Source organism: Hippopotamus amphibius, chromosome 4, assembly GCF_030028045.1.
Source record: "Hippopotamus amphibius kiboko isolate mHipAmp2 chromosome 4, mHipAmp2.hap2, whole genome shotgun sequence".
In the NCBI taxonomy this organism is placed as follows: Eukaryota; Metazoa; Chordata; class Mammalia; order Artiodactyla; family Hippopotamidae; genus Hippopotamus; species Hippopotamus amphibius.
Window position 1 is genome coordinate 91,601,527 of NC_080189.1, and position 16,487 is coordinate 91,618,013.

Genomic DNA, 16,487 nt, shown 5'->3' on the forward strand with positions numbered 1-16,487 from the left:
CAAAATGTGGTCCCCAAATCAGCAGCATCTACTTACCCACCTGGTGATTCTGATGCACACTAAAGTTTTAGAAGAACTGGCTTAGATTAAAGGTTCTTTGTTTATGACCAATATATGAATGACCCTCATTCATTTCTAAATTAAATTGAAGAGCTTGCTTCTGTACTCATTATTACTTGATTATCAAGTTAAAGCTCTTTTATATATAACATTCCCACAGCATAACTGGAAGGTCTGAATCTTTAACATGGTACAACTAGTCTATTATTGATCCATTTAGAGTTTGTGTCTTGGTGTTAGGTAGTGTTCTAATCTCATTCTTTTACATGTAGCTGTCCAGTTTTCCCAGCATCACTCATTGAAGAGACTGTCTTTTCTCCATTGTATATTCTTGCCTCCCTTGTCATAGATTAACTATAGGTGCGTGAGTTTATTTCTGGGCTTTCTTTCCTAGTCCGTTGATCTATATTTCTGTTTTTGTGTCAGTACCATACTGTTTTGATTACTGTAGCTTTGTAGTATAGTCTCAAGTCAGAGAGTCTGATTCCTCCAGCTTCATTTTTCTTTCTCAAGATTGCTTTGCCTATTCAGGGTCTTTTGTGTTTCCATATAAATTTTAAAGTTTTTTGCTCTAGTTCTGTGAAAAATGCCATTGGTAAAAACTAGTCTATTATTGCTTGAAAGTGTTTTAAAATATTCTGTAGACACAGTTCATGCTTTCATTCAACAAATATTTATGAAGTATGTGTTTTTGTCCAGGGGAGGGGAGTATAACATGGCCAAAAAGTCTTTGTCTTTACATTGTTTTAGGGATAAGGGCGGAAAGGAGAGGAAATATTTAGTATTCAGGGGGTGATAATTGCTGTGATGAGAAATAAAGCAAGATGGGGGGATATACTATTTTCCTAAAGTTGCTGTTTAAGAAAAAATTACCACAAGCTGGTGGCATAAAACAGAAAATTTATTCTTTGATAGAACCTGAAGCTAGAAGTTTAAAATGGGTTTGTTTCCAGGACTGTGCTCCTTCTGAAGGGTGGAAAGAAGAATCCTCCCTTGCCTCTTAGCTCCTGGTGGTTGTCAGCAGTCCTTGGTGTTCTTCCCTGTGTGGGTCTGGTTCCTCTTTGCTTAGTAGTTCACACCTCAGTTTCTCTCCTTCCTCTTGCATTTTACTTTAGCAGCAAGGAGAACCAAGGCTGTACCTTGCACTGTTTACTTGGAAATTTTCTCAGCTAAATCTAAGTACCAAGGTCTGTCTCTTACAAGTGCTACTTTACACCAAACACTAGAATAGTTAAGCCAAGTTTTTGCCACTTTAAAACAAGGATTACCTTTTCTCCAGTGTCCAATAATATACTTCTCATTTACTTCTGAGACCTCATCAAAAATACCTTTAACATTCATAAATCTCAATATTATGTTCACGATGATATATTCATTCTCTAAGATAGATGGAAGTAAAGAGGATGGTAGAAAAGCTAAGTCTCATCAGAATCACCTTGAATATCCGTATTTCTAACCAACCATCTTTGAAGGTCTTCTGGGCTTTTTCTGTCAAGTAGCTCAAAATTCTTCCAGCCTTTCCCTATTTATTACCCACTTCCAAAGCCAATTCCACAGTTTTGGGTATTTGTTTTATAGTATTATCCCACTCTGGGTACTAAAATTTGTATTAGTCAGGGTTCTCACAAGAAACAACTAGTAACTTCTGTTTATTTCAAGGAACTGGCTTACGTGACTGTGGATGCAGGCTCAGATAGAAACTGATGTTGCGGTATTGAGGCAGAATTTCTTTTTCTTCTGGGAACCTTCAGTGCTTGCTCTTAAGGCCTTTGAATTCATTGGATGAGGTCTGCTCACATTATCAAGGATAACTTCCTTTACTGAAAATCAACTGATTATAGATGTTAACCACAACTATAAAATACCTTACAGCAGCACCCAGATGAGCGTTTGATTGAAGAACTGCAGAAGATGGCCTAGCCAAATGGACACACAAAACCAACCATCAACAGAGGGAAAATGTGGGACAGGGTGGGTTTTGTTGTTAGTTTAGATGGAGTGGCCAGGAAATACATGACATTTGATCAGAGAAGACAGCTGAAATGTATTACCTTCTTTGGTAAAGCTGTCTGCAAATTATGCTCCTTGGCAATTTTAAAAATGGATAATCATTTTAATTTACTTTGTTCTTGTTTGATCTTTATTACCAGTTGTCCTTTTTATTTCTTACCCATTTTAATTTAGTGTGTAGTAGAATCATTTTGTTATATAGCATACTTAAACTTAATGAACAGTTTACTAGCTAAACTAATAGAAAGAATGCCACTTAAATGATGATGAAAGTAACCATACTAGTTACTCTTGTACTGAGTACAAATCTGATGAACTCAGATTTGGTTTATAGGCCAGTACTACTCTACAGGGAAAATTCTTTTTGCCTGAGAATTAAATAGAGACTATTTTAATTAGTGCAGTATCTAGATAAATGGAGCCTTTAAAAATGTACCACTTTGCATAGTGTTTCCATTACATAAGTGCTTATTTCTAGGTTGCATAACATAATGTATGTGAGTTTCAACTTTTGCTTAGCTTAAACTCTTACACGAAAAAGAGGAAGAGATTATTGTCTATATATTATTGTGTCATACTACCCTGTACAGTAACCTACAATGGTCAACTGGTGTGTGTGTGTGTGTAAAAGTTGAGTTTTTTTCACTCCAAATTTTCAGACTATTCAATAGGCCATCCATTTATCTCATCTCTCTTTTTTTTTTTTTTTCCCTATACCATGATTTTACTTTTTAATTTAGGCAGGCTGTTTGCCCCTGTTTAAGTAGGACTTGCTTGCTCAGCTTTTCCTACCTGGAATGGTTTCGCCTTTACATCAAAGTCCTGCTGTATTGCTTCTGAGTGAAAACATTTTGTAGTTGCATGAGGGCAGCTATGTTCTCTGCCTCTAATGTTCCATGACTTTGGCAAATTGAATATATTATCTCCATATTCCCTAGATGCTTCATGCGACTTCTCAGTGTTTACACATAGTGCAGCCCCTTCATTTGGATTTGTTTTAATGTTCTTTTCTACAGTATTCTCATGTGTTAATGAATGTGGGTTTTTTTTTTCTTTTTAGGGTATTTTGGGGGTTTTGTTTTATTGTGAGATAGCTTCTATTCTATCAAAAGTTTTAAATACCGGCAGACCTTTTTTCTTTGTGAAAATCAATTTGTGACATTATTTTCCTCCCATAAAATCCTTTTCTCCTTTCTTTCCATCCCACATTCCCCATGTGATTTGGAGCTTTTTTGTTGATTTTTTATAGAACTCCTCAGAGCATCTGAACATGCAGTGTGATGTCAAACTCATTATTTTTCCTCTTACAGAATGTTTGATGTGGGAGGACAGAGATCTGAGCGGAAGAAATGGATTCATTGCTTTGAAGGAGTGACCGCCATCATCTTCTGTGTGGCACTGAGTGACTATGACCTGGTTCTAGCTGAAGATGAAGAAATGGCAAGTACAACCACTTTTAAAGATTGAGTATGGAATATGAAGAGCTGGAGATGTTGCCAAGAATTTTTATCAGAAAAATTCTTGAGCAATTCTTCCGAGAAAAATTCTTGAGGAATTCTTGCTAATGCCTGAGTTTTTTTGAAAGTTCAGGCTCTTTTCTCAAACTTCTGTTCAGTATATTTCCCTTTTAGTATGCAAAGAAGCACAGATGGATCGTGAAAAAAAGGAAAAGACAAAAACTTAATCTCACCTCCACACTAGATGCTTAACTAAGCATTTCTGAGATCTGGTATCTACATACTGAATGAAAATAAAGTTAGTTCCATTATAGTCCAAGGCTTATTTTTCTTAACATTACTTCTGCCAGCTCAGTAATCCTTGATCTCTGTTATACTTTGCAACTGGCATATAATTTTCAGATGTGTTTCCATGTATCATTAATCTAGGGGAAATATTTCTAAACAGAAAAAACCTATAAATGTCAATTTCTTTTTTAAAAAAATATGGTATATACAATTACCATGCAGTAGGTGTAGTGCACATGTTCATTTCTGTTGTTCTGACACTATAAAATATATCATTGCCCTTTTTGAAACCACAACTACTAGAAGGACAGGAAACAGGAATTGGAGGTTTCCTTCCCTAATATATACCATTATATTTAGGGTATTGGGCTAATTGTGTTTCAGCTTTTTCAGTGTATTATTCTTTAAAAACCTCTACTTTTAATGGAAACTTCGATTCACTCTGTAATAATAAGGTCTCCTTTGAAATGTTTGCACGTTTGCACTTGGCATTTCTAGATCCCAAGGTCCTGCAGCACAGTGACATGCTGAGGGCACTTCAGCAAGTGCTAATTGGACGCAAAAAAGTGATGAGTGACAGACACTCACCTTGCCTAAAATCAAAGTTGTACTTGTTCTTAAATGGCAGAACTGTATTGTTGTGGGACGTTATTTTTCAGCTGACTAAACTCTGTTGTATTACCACATTTTTTTTTTACTCATTTTTTTAAAAGTAATATTTCTTAAAATCCTTGCCCTTATGACAAACTGGCTGTATTCTGTTACAGAACCGGATGCATGAAAGCATGAAGTTGTTCGACAGCATATGTAACAACAAATGGTTTACAGATACATCCATTATACTTTTTCTAAACAAGAAGGATCTCTTCGAAGAAAAAATCAAAAAGAGCCCTCTCACCATATGCTATCCAGAATATGCAGGTATTCTACGTTCTGTAGATAAAACTCTTCAACTCGTACATTTTTAAGTGAAAGTTCCCCTAAGGCAAGATTTCAGTTGTTGATTTGAATCTTTTGGCTTAGTAATTTTTAACCTTTAAGAGAAATTATTTATCAGACTCCATTCAAGCACAAGTTGTTCCTTGAGGTGTGGATGAGATGATTGAAAATAGCATATTCATTTTATGAAAAACCTGTTAGATAAATTTTCTATGATGACTCCAAGTCTTCGTAAACTTTAAGATATTGAATGTTCATCCAGTTAACAGATCTTATGTCAGGTATTGTGCGATGCACAATAAATGAGTCTCTGCTCACTGACTAATCTGAAAGAGGTACTCCTAAACAAATATACAATAGCAGTATAGCATGTAACTACAAAGGAACATGAATGGTAATTTTTTTTTTAATTGGGGTATGGTTTTACAGTGTTGTGTTAGTTTCTATTGTACAGCAAAGTGGATTTCCGTGTGCTATACAGCAGATTCTTATTAGTTATATATTTTATACACATTAGTGTATATACGTCAATCCCAATCTCCCAATTCATCCTGTGCCCCCCCCCCCCCCCGGCCACTATCCCCCTTGGTGTCATGTTTGTTCTCTACATCTATGTCCCCATTTCTCCTTTGCAAACCAGTTCATCGATACCATTTTTCTAGATTCCATATATGAACGGTAGTTTTAAGGGGGAAAAAATTAGAAAGGAGTCAGTGAGTTAGCTAACTACTCAGGGGAGTCAGGGAACGTTTCACAAGAAATCCAGGCTTTGGGAATGAGACTGTTAATGGTACTTTATTTTTACTACTGTGAAAAACGGTCTGCAGAGAGAAACAAGGAGACCTGAGGTGCAGCCCTGGCTTTTCAATAATTAGCTCTTTGATCTTGAACAAGGCAGTTAATTTCCCTAGGTCTCAGTACCCCACCTGTGAAGTCAGGAGTTGGGCTAAAACACTGGTTAAGTTTAGTTTAGTTCCTTGGAACACTTCCCTGGCTGCTATTGAAAATGGGTGCAAGGAACAGAGATACTCATCCCCCCGCCCCCCTCCACACACAACTTCTCCCTCATTCAAGCAGAGTAATTTAGCTTTCATCTGTTTTACATATTGCGTTTATGAATAAGGCTTTATTTTATTTTAATAAAGAAAGCTCTGTGCCTATAAAAAAAAGTTTGACTACCAACAGTTTATATGATGTCTAAACATTCTGAAGAGTTTGGTTAATTTAGCTAATTGATACAAGTTACCCTCACTCCATCCTAATTGTTAAAGAAAAGGCTCAAGAATTTATTTCATTATAAGCAAAATTTATCAGTTTTGTATTGAGTGAATTGTACAATGAGTATTTACTGCCTTTTCACAGGCAGTGTTGAAACAACCATGTGATATCAGTACTTTACAGCCCACTTACACAGGTGAGAGCACTAGGACTTTTAATGAAGCAGAGTCCAAACCCAGACCCAAGTCTGTTGCGCTCCTGTATCTAGAACATTAACAACCAGAATATATTTCATTATATTCTCATTGGAGGCAAAGTGAGAGGGTTCTCCAATCAAATATGATCCTACTACTCATCACTACAGCCTTTATTGTGAGCTGCAGAGTTATACTGTGAAATAATTTCACAGAATTAACTTATTTTAAAAGTTTTGTTTTCTTTTTGAAAGTCGTAGTATCCTAAGTCACCTTATTCAGAAACATCTTTAGTGTTTTATTAGGAATAAAATTATGTATAGTTCTAATTCCAAGATTGAAGTTACCCAGAATCAAGGTGGCTCAGTTTTGCCTTTAACTTTCAACTCTTTCAGTTCATTTTTATACTTTTCTATTGTGAAGTAGCCTTTTGTGCTAATATTATAAGAGGACCCAAATCAATCCACAAATATTACATACTTACAAGGGATAGAGCAACCAAGAATATACTTGTTAGCTTTTTTTTTGCCAGGTATACATTGTGTTCAAAAGTTTTATGTTGTCAAGTTCCTAAGAATCACTGATCTCAGACTGTTTGAACAAAGAGAGTATTACATAATTCTTTCATACTCCCAGTGTTAAAGACTATAATTAAAAACTTCATTGCATGCCCTAAATACTGATACAGTCACCTCTTGATGCACCCTCAACTCTTACCCCTGTGGCTACTGTTTGCTACAGGGGAACCCAAGGTAGCCTCCAAGCTACTCACTTGGTTTATCTCCTACCTTTCTCTGCTCCTGTCTTCTCCTCTTTTTATCTACATGTTGGCATTTCACCAAATTCCATCTGCAATCTTATAATCTAGCAATCTATTCTTTCATAGTCATATTTATTCTCAGCATGATAAATTCAGTTGTCATCTCTAATTTCGCTGTTGAGACTCAGGCTTGCATTTCCAACTGCTTGTTGAACATATCCCATGTTTTTTAGCACCTGAGACTCAAACTGAATTCATATTACTTTTTTTTTCTCTCAAATCTCCTTTATCTCCCTTTGAATTATATCACCAGCCTCCCAGTTCTCCAGTCTTGAACCAGATTATCATCTGTACTTAAGCTTTATTCAAGACAGTTCTATCACGTTAGGAAATACCTGTCACCTTCCACCACCCCCTCCCCACAGTTATTCTTTTCCAAAACTTAAAATCACGTTGAGGAATGTATCTTGTAGTTCTAGGGAGTCAATAATCTAGCTACCCAGAATATATACAGCATACTGAGCCATGCACTCAGGGCAAGCTATTTTTCTCAAAATGTTTTTTTAATTTAGAGGTTGCAATAGCTTCTGTGAGTCAATAAGACATTGTTTATTACTATAGAATTTCAGAGTGCCAACCTTATTATGGTTTAGTAAACCAAAATTTGATGTGTAGAGTATATGATTGCCTGCTAGCAACCTAAGAGATAAAATTTAAACTTATTTTGACAACTTAGAGAAAATGGAAAAATTCCTAGAAACATATAACTTACCAAGTTTGGATCATGAAGAAATAAATAGAAAATCTGAACAGACTGATTATTAGTAAGGAGATGGCTTTACCGGTGAATTCTACAAAACACAGAAGAATTGTTAGCAGTCTTTCTCAAACTCTTCCAAAACTGGAAGCATTCTCTCCTTTTCCATAATTCAGTTATTTTACCAGGCCAGCAATTACCCTGTTACCAAAACCAGACAGTTATGACACAAGAAAAGAAAATTACAGGCCAATATCCCTGATAAACATAAATGCAAAAATCTTAAACAAAATATTAGCGAACTGCATTCAGCAATGCATTAAAAGGATCATACACCACAACTCTGTGTGGTTTATTCCCAGAGTGCAGGGATAGTTCAGTAACTGCACATCAATTAATGTGACATAGCGCCTAAACAAAATGAAGGATAAAAAGCACATGGTCATCTCCAACAGGTGCAAGAAAAAAGCATTTGACAAAATACAACACCAATTTAGGATAAAAACTCAAGAAAGTGGGTTCAGAGGGAATGTACCTCAATATTATGAAGGCCAAGTGACAAACCTATAGCTAATATCACACTCAACAGTAAAAAGCTGAAAGCTTTTCCTCTAAGATAGGAAATAAGACAAGATTTCCCACTCTCACCACTTTCATTCAACGTAGTATTACAAGTCCTACCACTGCAGTTAAGCAAGAAAAAGAAAAGGCATCCAAATCAGAAAGCAAGAAGTAAAACTATCACTATTTGCATAAAATGTGGTATTATACATAGAAAATCTTGAAGACTCACAAACTGTTAAAACTTATTAAGGAATTTAGTAAATTTGCAGGATACAAAACCAGTATAAAAAATCTATAATAATGAATTATAAGAAAAAGTAAAACAGATTTACAGCTGCATTAAAAGAACAAAATTTCTAGGAATAAATTTAACCAAGGAGGTGAAAGACCTGTACACTGAAAACTTAAACATAGTTGAAAGAAACTGAAGAAGATACGAATAAATGGAAATGTATTCCATGCCCATGGGATTGGCAGAATATTGTTGAAACGGTCCATAGTACCTAAAGGTGTCTTAACAGAGTCAGTGCAACCCCTGTGAAAATTCTAATGGCATTTTTCACAGAAAGAGAATAAATAAAACTAAAATTTTTGAGTCACAAGAGATTCCAAAAGCTAAAGCAATCTTGAGAAGGCACAAAGCTGGAGGCACTGTGCTCCCTGATTTCCAACTATATTACACAGGTATAGTCATTGAAATAGTGTGGTATTGGCATAAAAACAGACAAAGATCTGAGGAACGGAAATTGAGAGCCCAGAAGTAAACCCATACATACATGATCAAGTAATTTATGACAGAGGACCCAAGAGTATATATACAATGGGGAAAGAACAGTCTCTTCAGTAAATGGTGTTAGGAAAACTGGACAGCCACATGCTAAAGAATGAAACTGGACTGCTTTCTCCACCACACACAAAAATAAACCCAAACAGATTAAAGACTTGAACATAAGACCTGAAGCCCTAAAACTCCTAGAAGAAAACAGAGGCATTAAGCCTAACATCAGTCTTGGCTGTGGTTTTTTAAGGTTTGACACCAGAAGCCAAGGCAACACAAGCAAAAATAAACAAGTGGGACTGCATCATCAAACTAAAAAGCTTCTGCACAGCAAAGGAAACCATCAACAAAGCAACAGTGCAGCCTAAGGCATGGAAGAAAATATTTGCAAAACAGTTATCTGATAAGGGGTTAATATCCAAAATGTACGGTCATCCCTCCGTATCCTTGGGAGATTGGTTTCAGGATCTGTCATTAGGAAAGTCTGCGAATGCTCAAGTCCTATACATAAAATGGCATAGTACAGTTGGTTCTCCACGTTTGCTGGTTATAAATCCACAGATACCAGAGGGCCAACTGTATAAAGAGCTCATACAACTCAGTAACAAAAACACACAATTTGACTATTAAAATGGGCAGAGGATGTGAATAGACATTTTTCCAAAAGAAGACATACCGGCAGCCAACGTGTCCATGAAAAGGTGCTCAGTATCACCAATCATCAAGGAAAAATGCAGATCAAAACCACGAGCTATCACCTCACACCTGTCAGAATGGCTGTTATCATAAAGAAAAACGCCAGACATTGGTAAAGACGTAGAGAAATGGGAACCCTTGTACCCTATTGCTGGGAATGTAAATTGGTGCAACCGCTATGGGAAACAAATATGGAGATTCCTCAAAAAAGTAAAACTAGAACTACCATATGATTCAGCAATTGCACTTCTTGGTATTTATTTGAAAAAAATGAAAACACTTTCTGGAAAAGATACATGCACCTCTTCGTTCACTGCAGTGTTACTTAGAGTAGTAGCCAAGCTATGAAAACAGCGGGTGAAGTAGAGGGAAGGGGAAGCATTGCATTAACACAGGTGGCACTTTCAATATAGGTTTCCTCCTGACATGGAGTGAGCCTCAGATGTGGAACAGAGGGTCTCAGAATGGCTTTACTAAGCAGGCTGGGTAACAGAGGACCTTGAAGGCCAGGCACATAATTTTGTGTTATTACTGCAAAAGAGATTAACAGTTTTCTTAACATTTTATTGAACTGTCATATATATATACACATATAAGCTATATAGATACACACTTAACACAAGTGTGACACTTAACTGAATTTTAAAGAGTAAAAATACTGATACATGCACCACTCAGGTCAAGAAATAGAACATCTCCAGGTCTCCAGAAGCCCTGTCATGCCCTTCCCAGCCTTAACTGATCAACTCCCACCCACCCACCCACCCGCACACAGAGTAACCATTATGACTTGTCTTCATCGATTAATTTTGTTTTCATACTTTTTTGATTGTTTTCTAAACATCAGTTGTTTACAATATATATACTCTGTTCTGTGTCTGCCTTCATTTGTCCAGTCGTATGTTCATGAGACGCATCTACAGTATCATTTGTAGCAGTAGTTTTATTCTCATTTCTCTGTGGCAGCTCACTGTATGAATACCCCAGGATTTATTAGGCGGTCTACAATTAATGAACTTTTTGCTTGTTTCCTAAAGTATCTGTTCTGTTAAGCGAGCTCCTCTTCTGGTGAACACATGTATGTAGTTCTGTCAAGGACACCTAGAAACTGAACGGCTGAGTCACAGGGTATATGTGTGATTACCTTTAGATGCTGCCAGGTATCAAAGTGTTGTGCTCAGGAGTCTGCAGTCAGTCACCTGAAAGCAGGAGTGAGTCATTCACTTTTTTGTAACCTCATAGTAATAAACCACATTGTAGACCCTTGTACAATTTTTGAATTAAAAAAATGAGTGAGAAGTGCTAATTAATGTATATATAGGAAGGGGGAACAAAAAATACTGATCAGCGTTCGGCCAACACTTCTTGCTCAGCCACTAGGTGAGAAGTGAAATAGCACGCCACCCTCAGGAAACTGAGTGGTTTGGTGTTAGGATGTTGAGTTTAAGGGATAAGGAAAAAAGGGCTCTGACAATTGGAGATTGAGGCAGGAACAAAGACCATGGGGAGCATGGAACACTGTGCTTTTTGGTTTTCGGGGTTTTTTTGGTTTTTAAGAGTAACTTATAGTCATTACAGGGTGATTAACATTGGGTATTTTTCACTTAGAAGAAACAGTTTATCTTATGCTCAAAGGGCAGACAGTTATGGAGTCCACATATTTTATACATATGAAACTGATTTCAGTATTTTAAGGTCCATCTTGTTTAGCAATATACTCATTTTAACGTCACCTTATGTTTCTTTCCTTTTCCCATCTCAGGCTCAAACACATATGAAGAGGCAGCTGCATATATTCAATGTCAGTTCGAAGACCTCAATAAAAGAAAGGACACAAAGGAAATATACACCCACTTCACATGTGCCACAGATACCAAGAATGTGCAGTTTGTCTTTGATGCTGTAACAGATGTCATCATAAAAAATAATCTAAAAGATTGTGGTCTCTTCTGAGTTTCGCAGTAAATGGTAAAATGCATTTTCAAACCAAATGAGTACTTTATATGTGGATCTCTCTAGACTAGAGTCTTGCAGCAACACAGAATGTAGTACATGGCAAATGCATCTGGGACCTGACCAAAGTTGTCCTGTTGTGTTTTTTAACAAAGTAACCGAAGGACCTTTCTTAAATGTGAGAGGTGGGCCTGCAGTGTGAAACTAAGGGCAGTGTTAAAGCTGGGCTCTAGTGTATTGATGACTTCTACGTAAGTGTAAATATGCAAATGTATGTATACATGTATTTATGACTTTAGTTTTCCACATTACTTTTAGGTATTTAGAGTGGCAACTTACGATTTTAGTGTGATGGCTTTGGAAATAACAGAAATATTAAGTACTTTGACCTGAATGACAGACTATTATCATGTTTGCCAGTTTTAAACAGCTTTATTTATGTTCATGTCCTGTAAATTTTTAAGTACAGTAATTAATATTAGGACACATTGCAGCCCTTGTCTTGATTATATGTATACCTGTAATCATAAAAATGTTATTTGTACAAACATTGCACAGACTATTTTAATAACATGATTTGTTCTTTAAATTTAATGTGGTTTTTTTGAAATGTTCTTGAAGAGGATGACTATACCTGCCTTTGGATCAGTTAAACATTGTATGCATTTCAGTTTTTCTTTTAGGAGTGCATTCTAATCTGATACTACATTAGATTTGGTTTGAAAACTAAAATTTCAGATTTTTGAGGATATACTTATGGACTTATAAACACGTCATTTTTATTCAATTGGTTTGTTTTCACTTTGAATTTTAATATTTGGATGACATTCATGCATTGCCTTAAGGGTGATGCCAGGTTAATTTTTATACACTTTAAAATAACTACATTTTTATTTTTAACTAAGTTTAGGTGGGTGTGAGAGCATTTTTGTGGGTAAAAAATAAGTTAGCATAATGAATTTTGAGACATTCATTTGTGTATTTCCTTTGGGAAATCCCTTGTACCTACCATACATGATAGCTCCTTGTTTGGAAGATAACAAGAAAGACCTTTGACTATTCTGCTGCTGATAAAATGCAAGCTTTAAATTCATATATGTAAGTAACTAGTTTCAAGTTTAATTATCACGCTATATGAAAATTACTTTTTCCCTTAGATTACTCAAATTTCCTCCACTTGCTTGAGTTTGTATTATTTCTTTTTAAACTGTGCTATTATTTCTGAGAATGAAATGGGCAGTTACACTTAGAGAATGAAATACAGTATTTAAGTCAGCGATTGTCTGTATTCTCAAGTGTTACATTTCGGCTAGATATTGAACTTTGACAGTCATTTCTATTTTAATTATTCTTGGTGTGTGTCTCTATGACCTTGTTTTAGTAACATGAACAGCATTCCATACCCTACTTCTCTTTTTTTAACTCATCTTGAAAAAATTAGTCTTTCAGTAAGCTTCGCGGGTAAGTAGTTTCTAAATTTAGGTGTGTCCTATCAGTTTGTTGAAGTCTATTTGTTGCAGTGTGTGTGCGTGTGAGTGACACCAGAAACTACATTTACATCTGTTTCATTTTGAGGATGTTTTTCTTCTTTGTAACATAAAGAAATTCAAAGTTATCAAAATTCTTTAAATGTGTTAGTTTAGATTCTTTATGTGCCTTTCATTAAAAATGTTTTCATTAGTTTTATGGATGAAAGACCTGTCATATTCATATTATGAAGCTATGTATGAAATTCAACTATCCTGTGAATCAGTTTGAATCATGAGAAATAACAGTTTAAAAAGCCACAAAGAAGCACATATTGGTGACCATCATTGATGAATTCTTGAACTTCATTCTGTGTAATTGTTACTAATAAAACCTAATAAATTCGAATTTTTAAAATTTTACAAACCTGTTGGCTAAACACGTTTTGCATTAGCATGTAAGTATCCATCTATAGTATGTTCACTTCTTACCTACGCTGTCTTTTTGCAATTTCACCTGCTCCTGAGGCTTGAGTTTTCCCTACCCCAAGGCTTCTCATGAGCTGTGGTGCCACATTCAGAACTGCCTGCTTGATATCCCCTTCGGAGAGCTGCCTGCTTCAGCCCAGTGTGCGTGGCCCACCCACATTCATAATCACTGTCCCTATCAACCAGTTCTCACCCTCTGGCTTTGCCACTGTACCATCATTCATTTAATTGCTCAGTGGGGAATTTTTCAGCCGTGCGGAACTCTTCTTAGCCCTCATCTCCATCTCTGATAAGCCACCATGTGCTCACAAGTCTGCTTTCCCAGTGCCTCACGTGTGGTTTTTGTTTGTTTTATTTCTCTTTTCCATTCTTACTGCCACCTACCGAATTCAGGTCTTTGCTTAACTTCCACTTAAAATGGCTCATACGTAAATTCTGCACTTCCAGTTTCTCCCTTCTTTAACCCAGGTTCCTTATCCTAATCCAGAACTGTGGCTATGTTACTTTCTGTGCGTGGGCTCTGACTTGTCAATAAAATGACATCTAACTTAGCCTTTCATTCCAGGCTCTTCATCACCGAAGCCCACTTCACCACGTCGCCTCTCTCTCCCACACATCCTAATGTGCTTTGTGCGTAGCCTGGGCTTTCCTTCAAGCATTGTACTACATACTGCCTGAAATATGCTTACAACAGTGCCTGGAAGTGTTCACTCATGTCTGTTAATGTGGTTATTTTTATTTAGTAGCACTTTTGTTTGTGGTCTCTTTTTTAGATCAGCTGGCATCTGTTCTTCGTCTGCCCTCCTGGGAACTGCATGGTTCTGATAGGGCTGCCAATCACAGTTCTCTCCTTCCCGGCCACAGGCTTAGGGCTGACCACTTCTCGTTTCCATCACTGGACAAGCAGCCCAACTGAACCGATCATAGTCCCAGTTCCCTTTCCTAAGGTTCCTAAAGATGTTCTGGTTACTAAAATCCCTTTCATTTATTTCAGTATCCTTCTAAAAAATACTTTTATGCTTCATCTCATTCATTCAGGTTCAGTCTTTTATAAAAAAAAAATCCATACTAAAATGCGTATGTTCTTCATGCCAACAGTAACCGAGACATATCAAGAAAGTCTCAGGGAGGTTAATCAACAAACAAGATCAGGCTTTCAAACCTACTTCATGTCTGTCAGGGAAGTCCAAATAATGCTACCTTCTTTCCAGAAAATGCCTAAGTAGCCTTTTAACCGTCCCTACTCTCACCTTCTGAGTTAATCTGAGTAATATTTTTAGATTAAAAATATATAAGATAGAACAAAGCTGGACACACCACGCTCTGTAACTTCAAACTATAATACAAAACTAGAGTAAAGCAGTGTTGTGTTGGCATAAAAACATAAACATAGATCTGAGAAACAGAATGGAGAGCCCAAAGATAAATCCAGGCCTATGTGGCCAATTAATTTGTGACAAAGGAGCCAAGAATACACAACGGGGAAAGGACAGTCACTTCAATAAATGGTGTTGGGAGAACCGGACAACACATGCAGAAGAATGAAACTGGATCGTTATCTTACACCACACACAAAAAACCCAAAATGGATTAGAGGCTTGAATGTAAGACCTGAAACCATAAAACTCCTAGAAGAAAACAGGCAGTAAGCTCCCTGACATTGGTCTTGGTGATACTTTTTTAGATTTGACACCAAAAGCAAAGGCCATATAAGCAAAAATAAGCGGGACTACATCCAACTAAGAAGCTGCTTCTGCACAGCAAAGAAATCCAACAACAAACTGAAAAAGCAACCTGTGGAATGGGGGGGAAATGGCAAATCATGTGTAAGGGGTTAGTTATATCCCAAATATACAACTCAAAAGCAAAAAAAAAAAAACAAACACAACTTCATTACAAAATGGCCTGAGAATATGAAGATATTTTTCTAAAAAATACAGATTAGCCAACAGGTTCATAATAAGTTGTCCAATATCACTAAGGATCAGGGAATGACAAACCAAAACCACAATGAGCTATCACCTCACACCTGTTAGAACGGCTGTCATCAAGACAAGAAATAAGTGTTGGTAAGGATGTGGTGAAACAGGAACACTTGTGCCCTATTCGTGGGAGTGTAAATTGGCACAGTCCCTATAGAAAACAGGATGAAGCTTCCCCAAAATATTAAAAACAGAACTACCATATGATTCAGAAATTGTACTTCTGGGTATTTATCCAAAGTGAGAAAACTGACTCAAAAAGACATGAACCTGCATGTTCATGGCAGCATTATTTACAACAGCCAAGACAGGTAAACAACCTAAGTGTCTATCCATGGATAAATGGATAAAGAAAACGTGATATGCACATACACAGAGGAATACCAGCCATAAAACAAAATGAAATCTTGCCATTTTTGGCAACATGGATGGACCTTGAAGAGGACATTATGCTAGGTGAAATAAATCAGAGAAAGACAAATATCACGTGATATCACCTATATATTGAATCCAAAAAAAAAAAATTCAGCTCATAGATGCAGAGAACAGACTGGTGGTTGCCAGAGGTGATGTGTGGGTGTGGGTGAAATGGGTGAAGAGAGTCAAAAATACAAAATTCCAGCTATGAGATAAGTCATGAGGATATAATTAATGTACAGCATAGTTACTATAGTTAATAACACTGTATAGCATATTTGGGAGTTGCTAAGAGTAAATTTTCGAAGTTCTCATCACAAGAAAAAAATTTGTAACTATATGTGGTGATGGATGTTATAACTAGACTTATTGCGACCATTCTGCTACACACACAAATATCAAATCATTATGTTGTACACATGAACTAATACAATGTTATATGTTAAATATACCTCAATA

The 16,487-nt window shown here is 36.4% G+C and overlaps 1 protein-coding gene and 1 long non-coding RNA gene across 2 annotated transcripts in view; one reads left to right on the forward strand and one right to left on the reverse strand.

The window, feature by feature from the left end:
• The window catches only part of GNAI1 (G protein subunit alpha i1), an 86,855-nt gene extending 73,704 nt beyond the window's left edge, over positions 1-13,151 (forward strand). Inside the window, exons 6-8 of the mRNA XM_057730597.1 lie at positions 3,381-3,510; positions 4,583-4,736; positions 11,484-13,151. Of these exons, the coding sequence (XP_057586580.1) occupies positions 3,381-3,510; positions 4,583-4,736; positions 11,484-11,674 (475 nt within the window). The 3' untranslated portion in view covers positions 11,675-13,151. The remainder of the gene's footprint in view (positions 1-3,380; positions 3,511-4,582; positions 4,737-11,483) is intronic.
• LOC130850977 (uncharacterized) overlaps positions 1-16,487 on the reverse strand; it is a 143,891-nt gene that overhangs the window by 18,507 nt on the left and 108,897 nt on the right. The window lies entirely within an intron of this gene.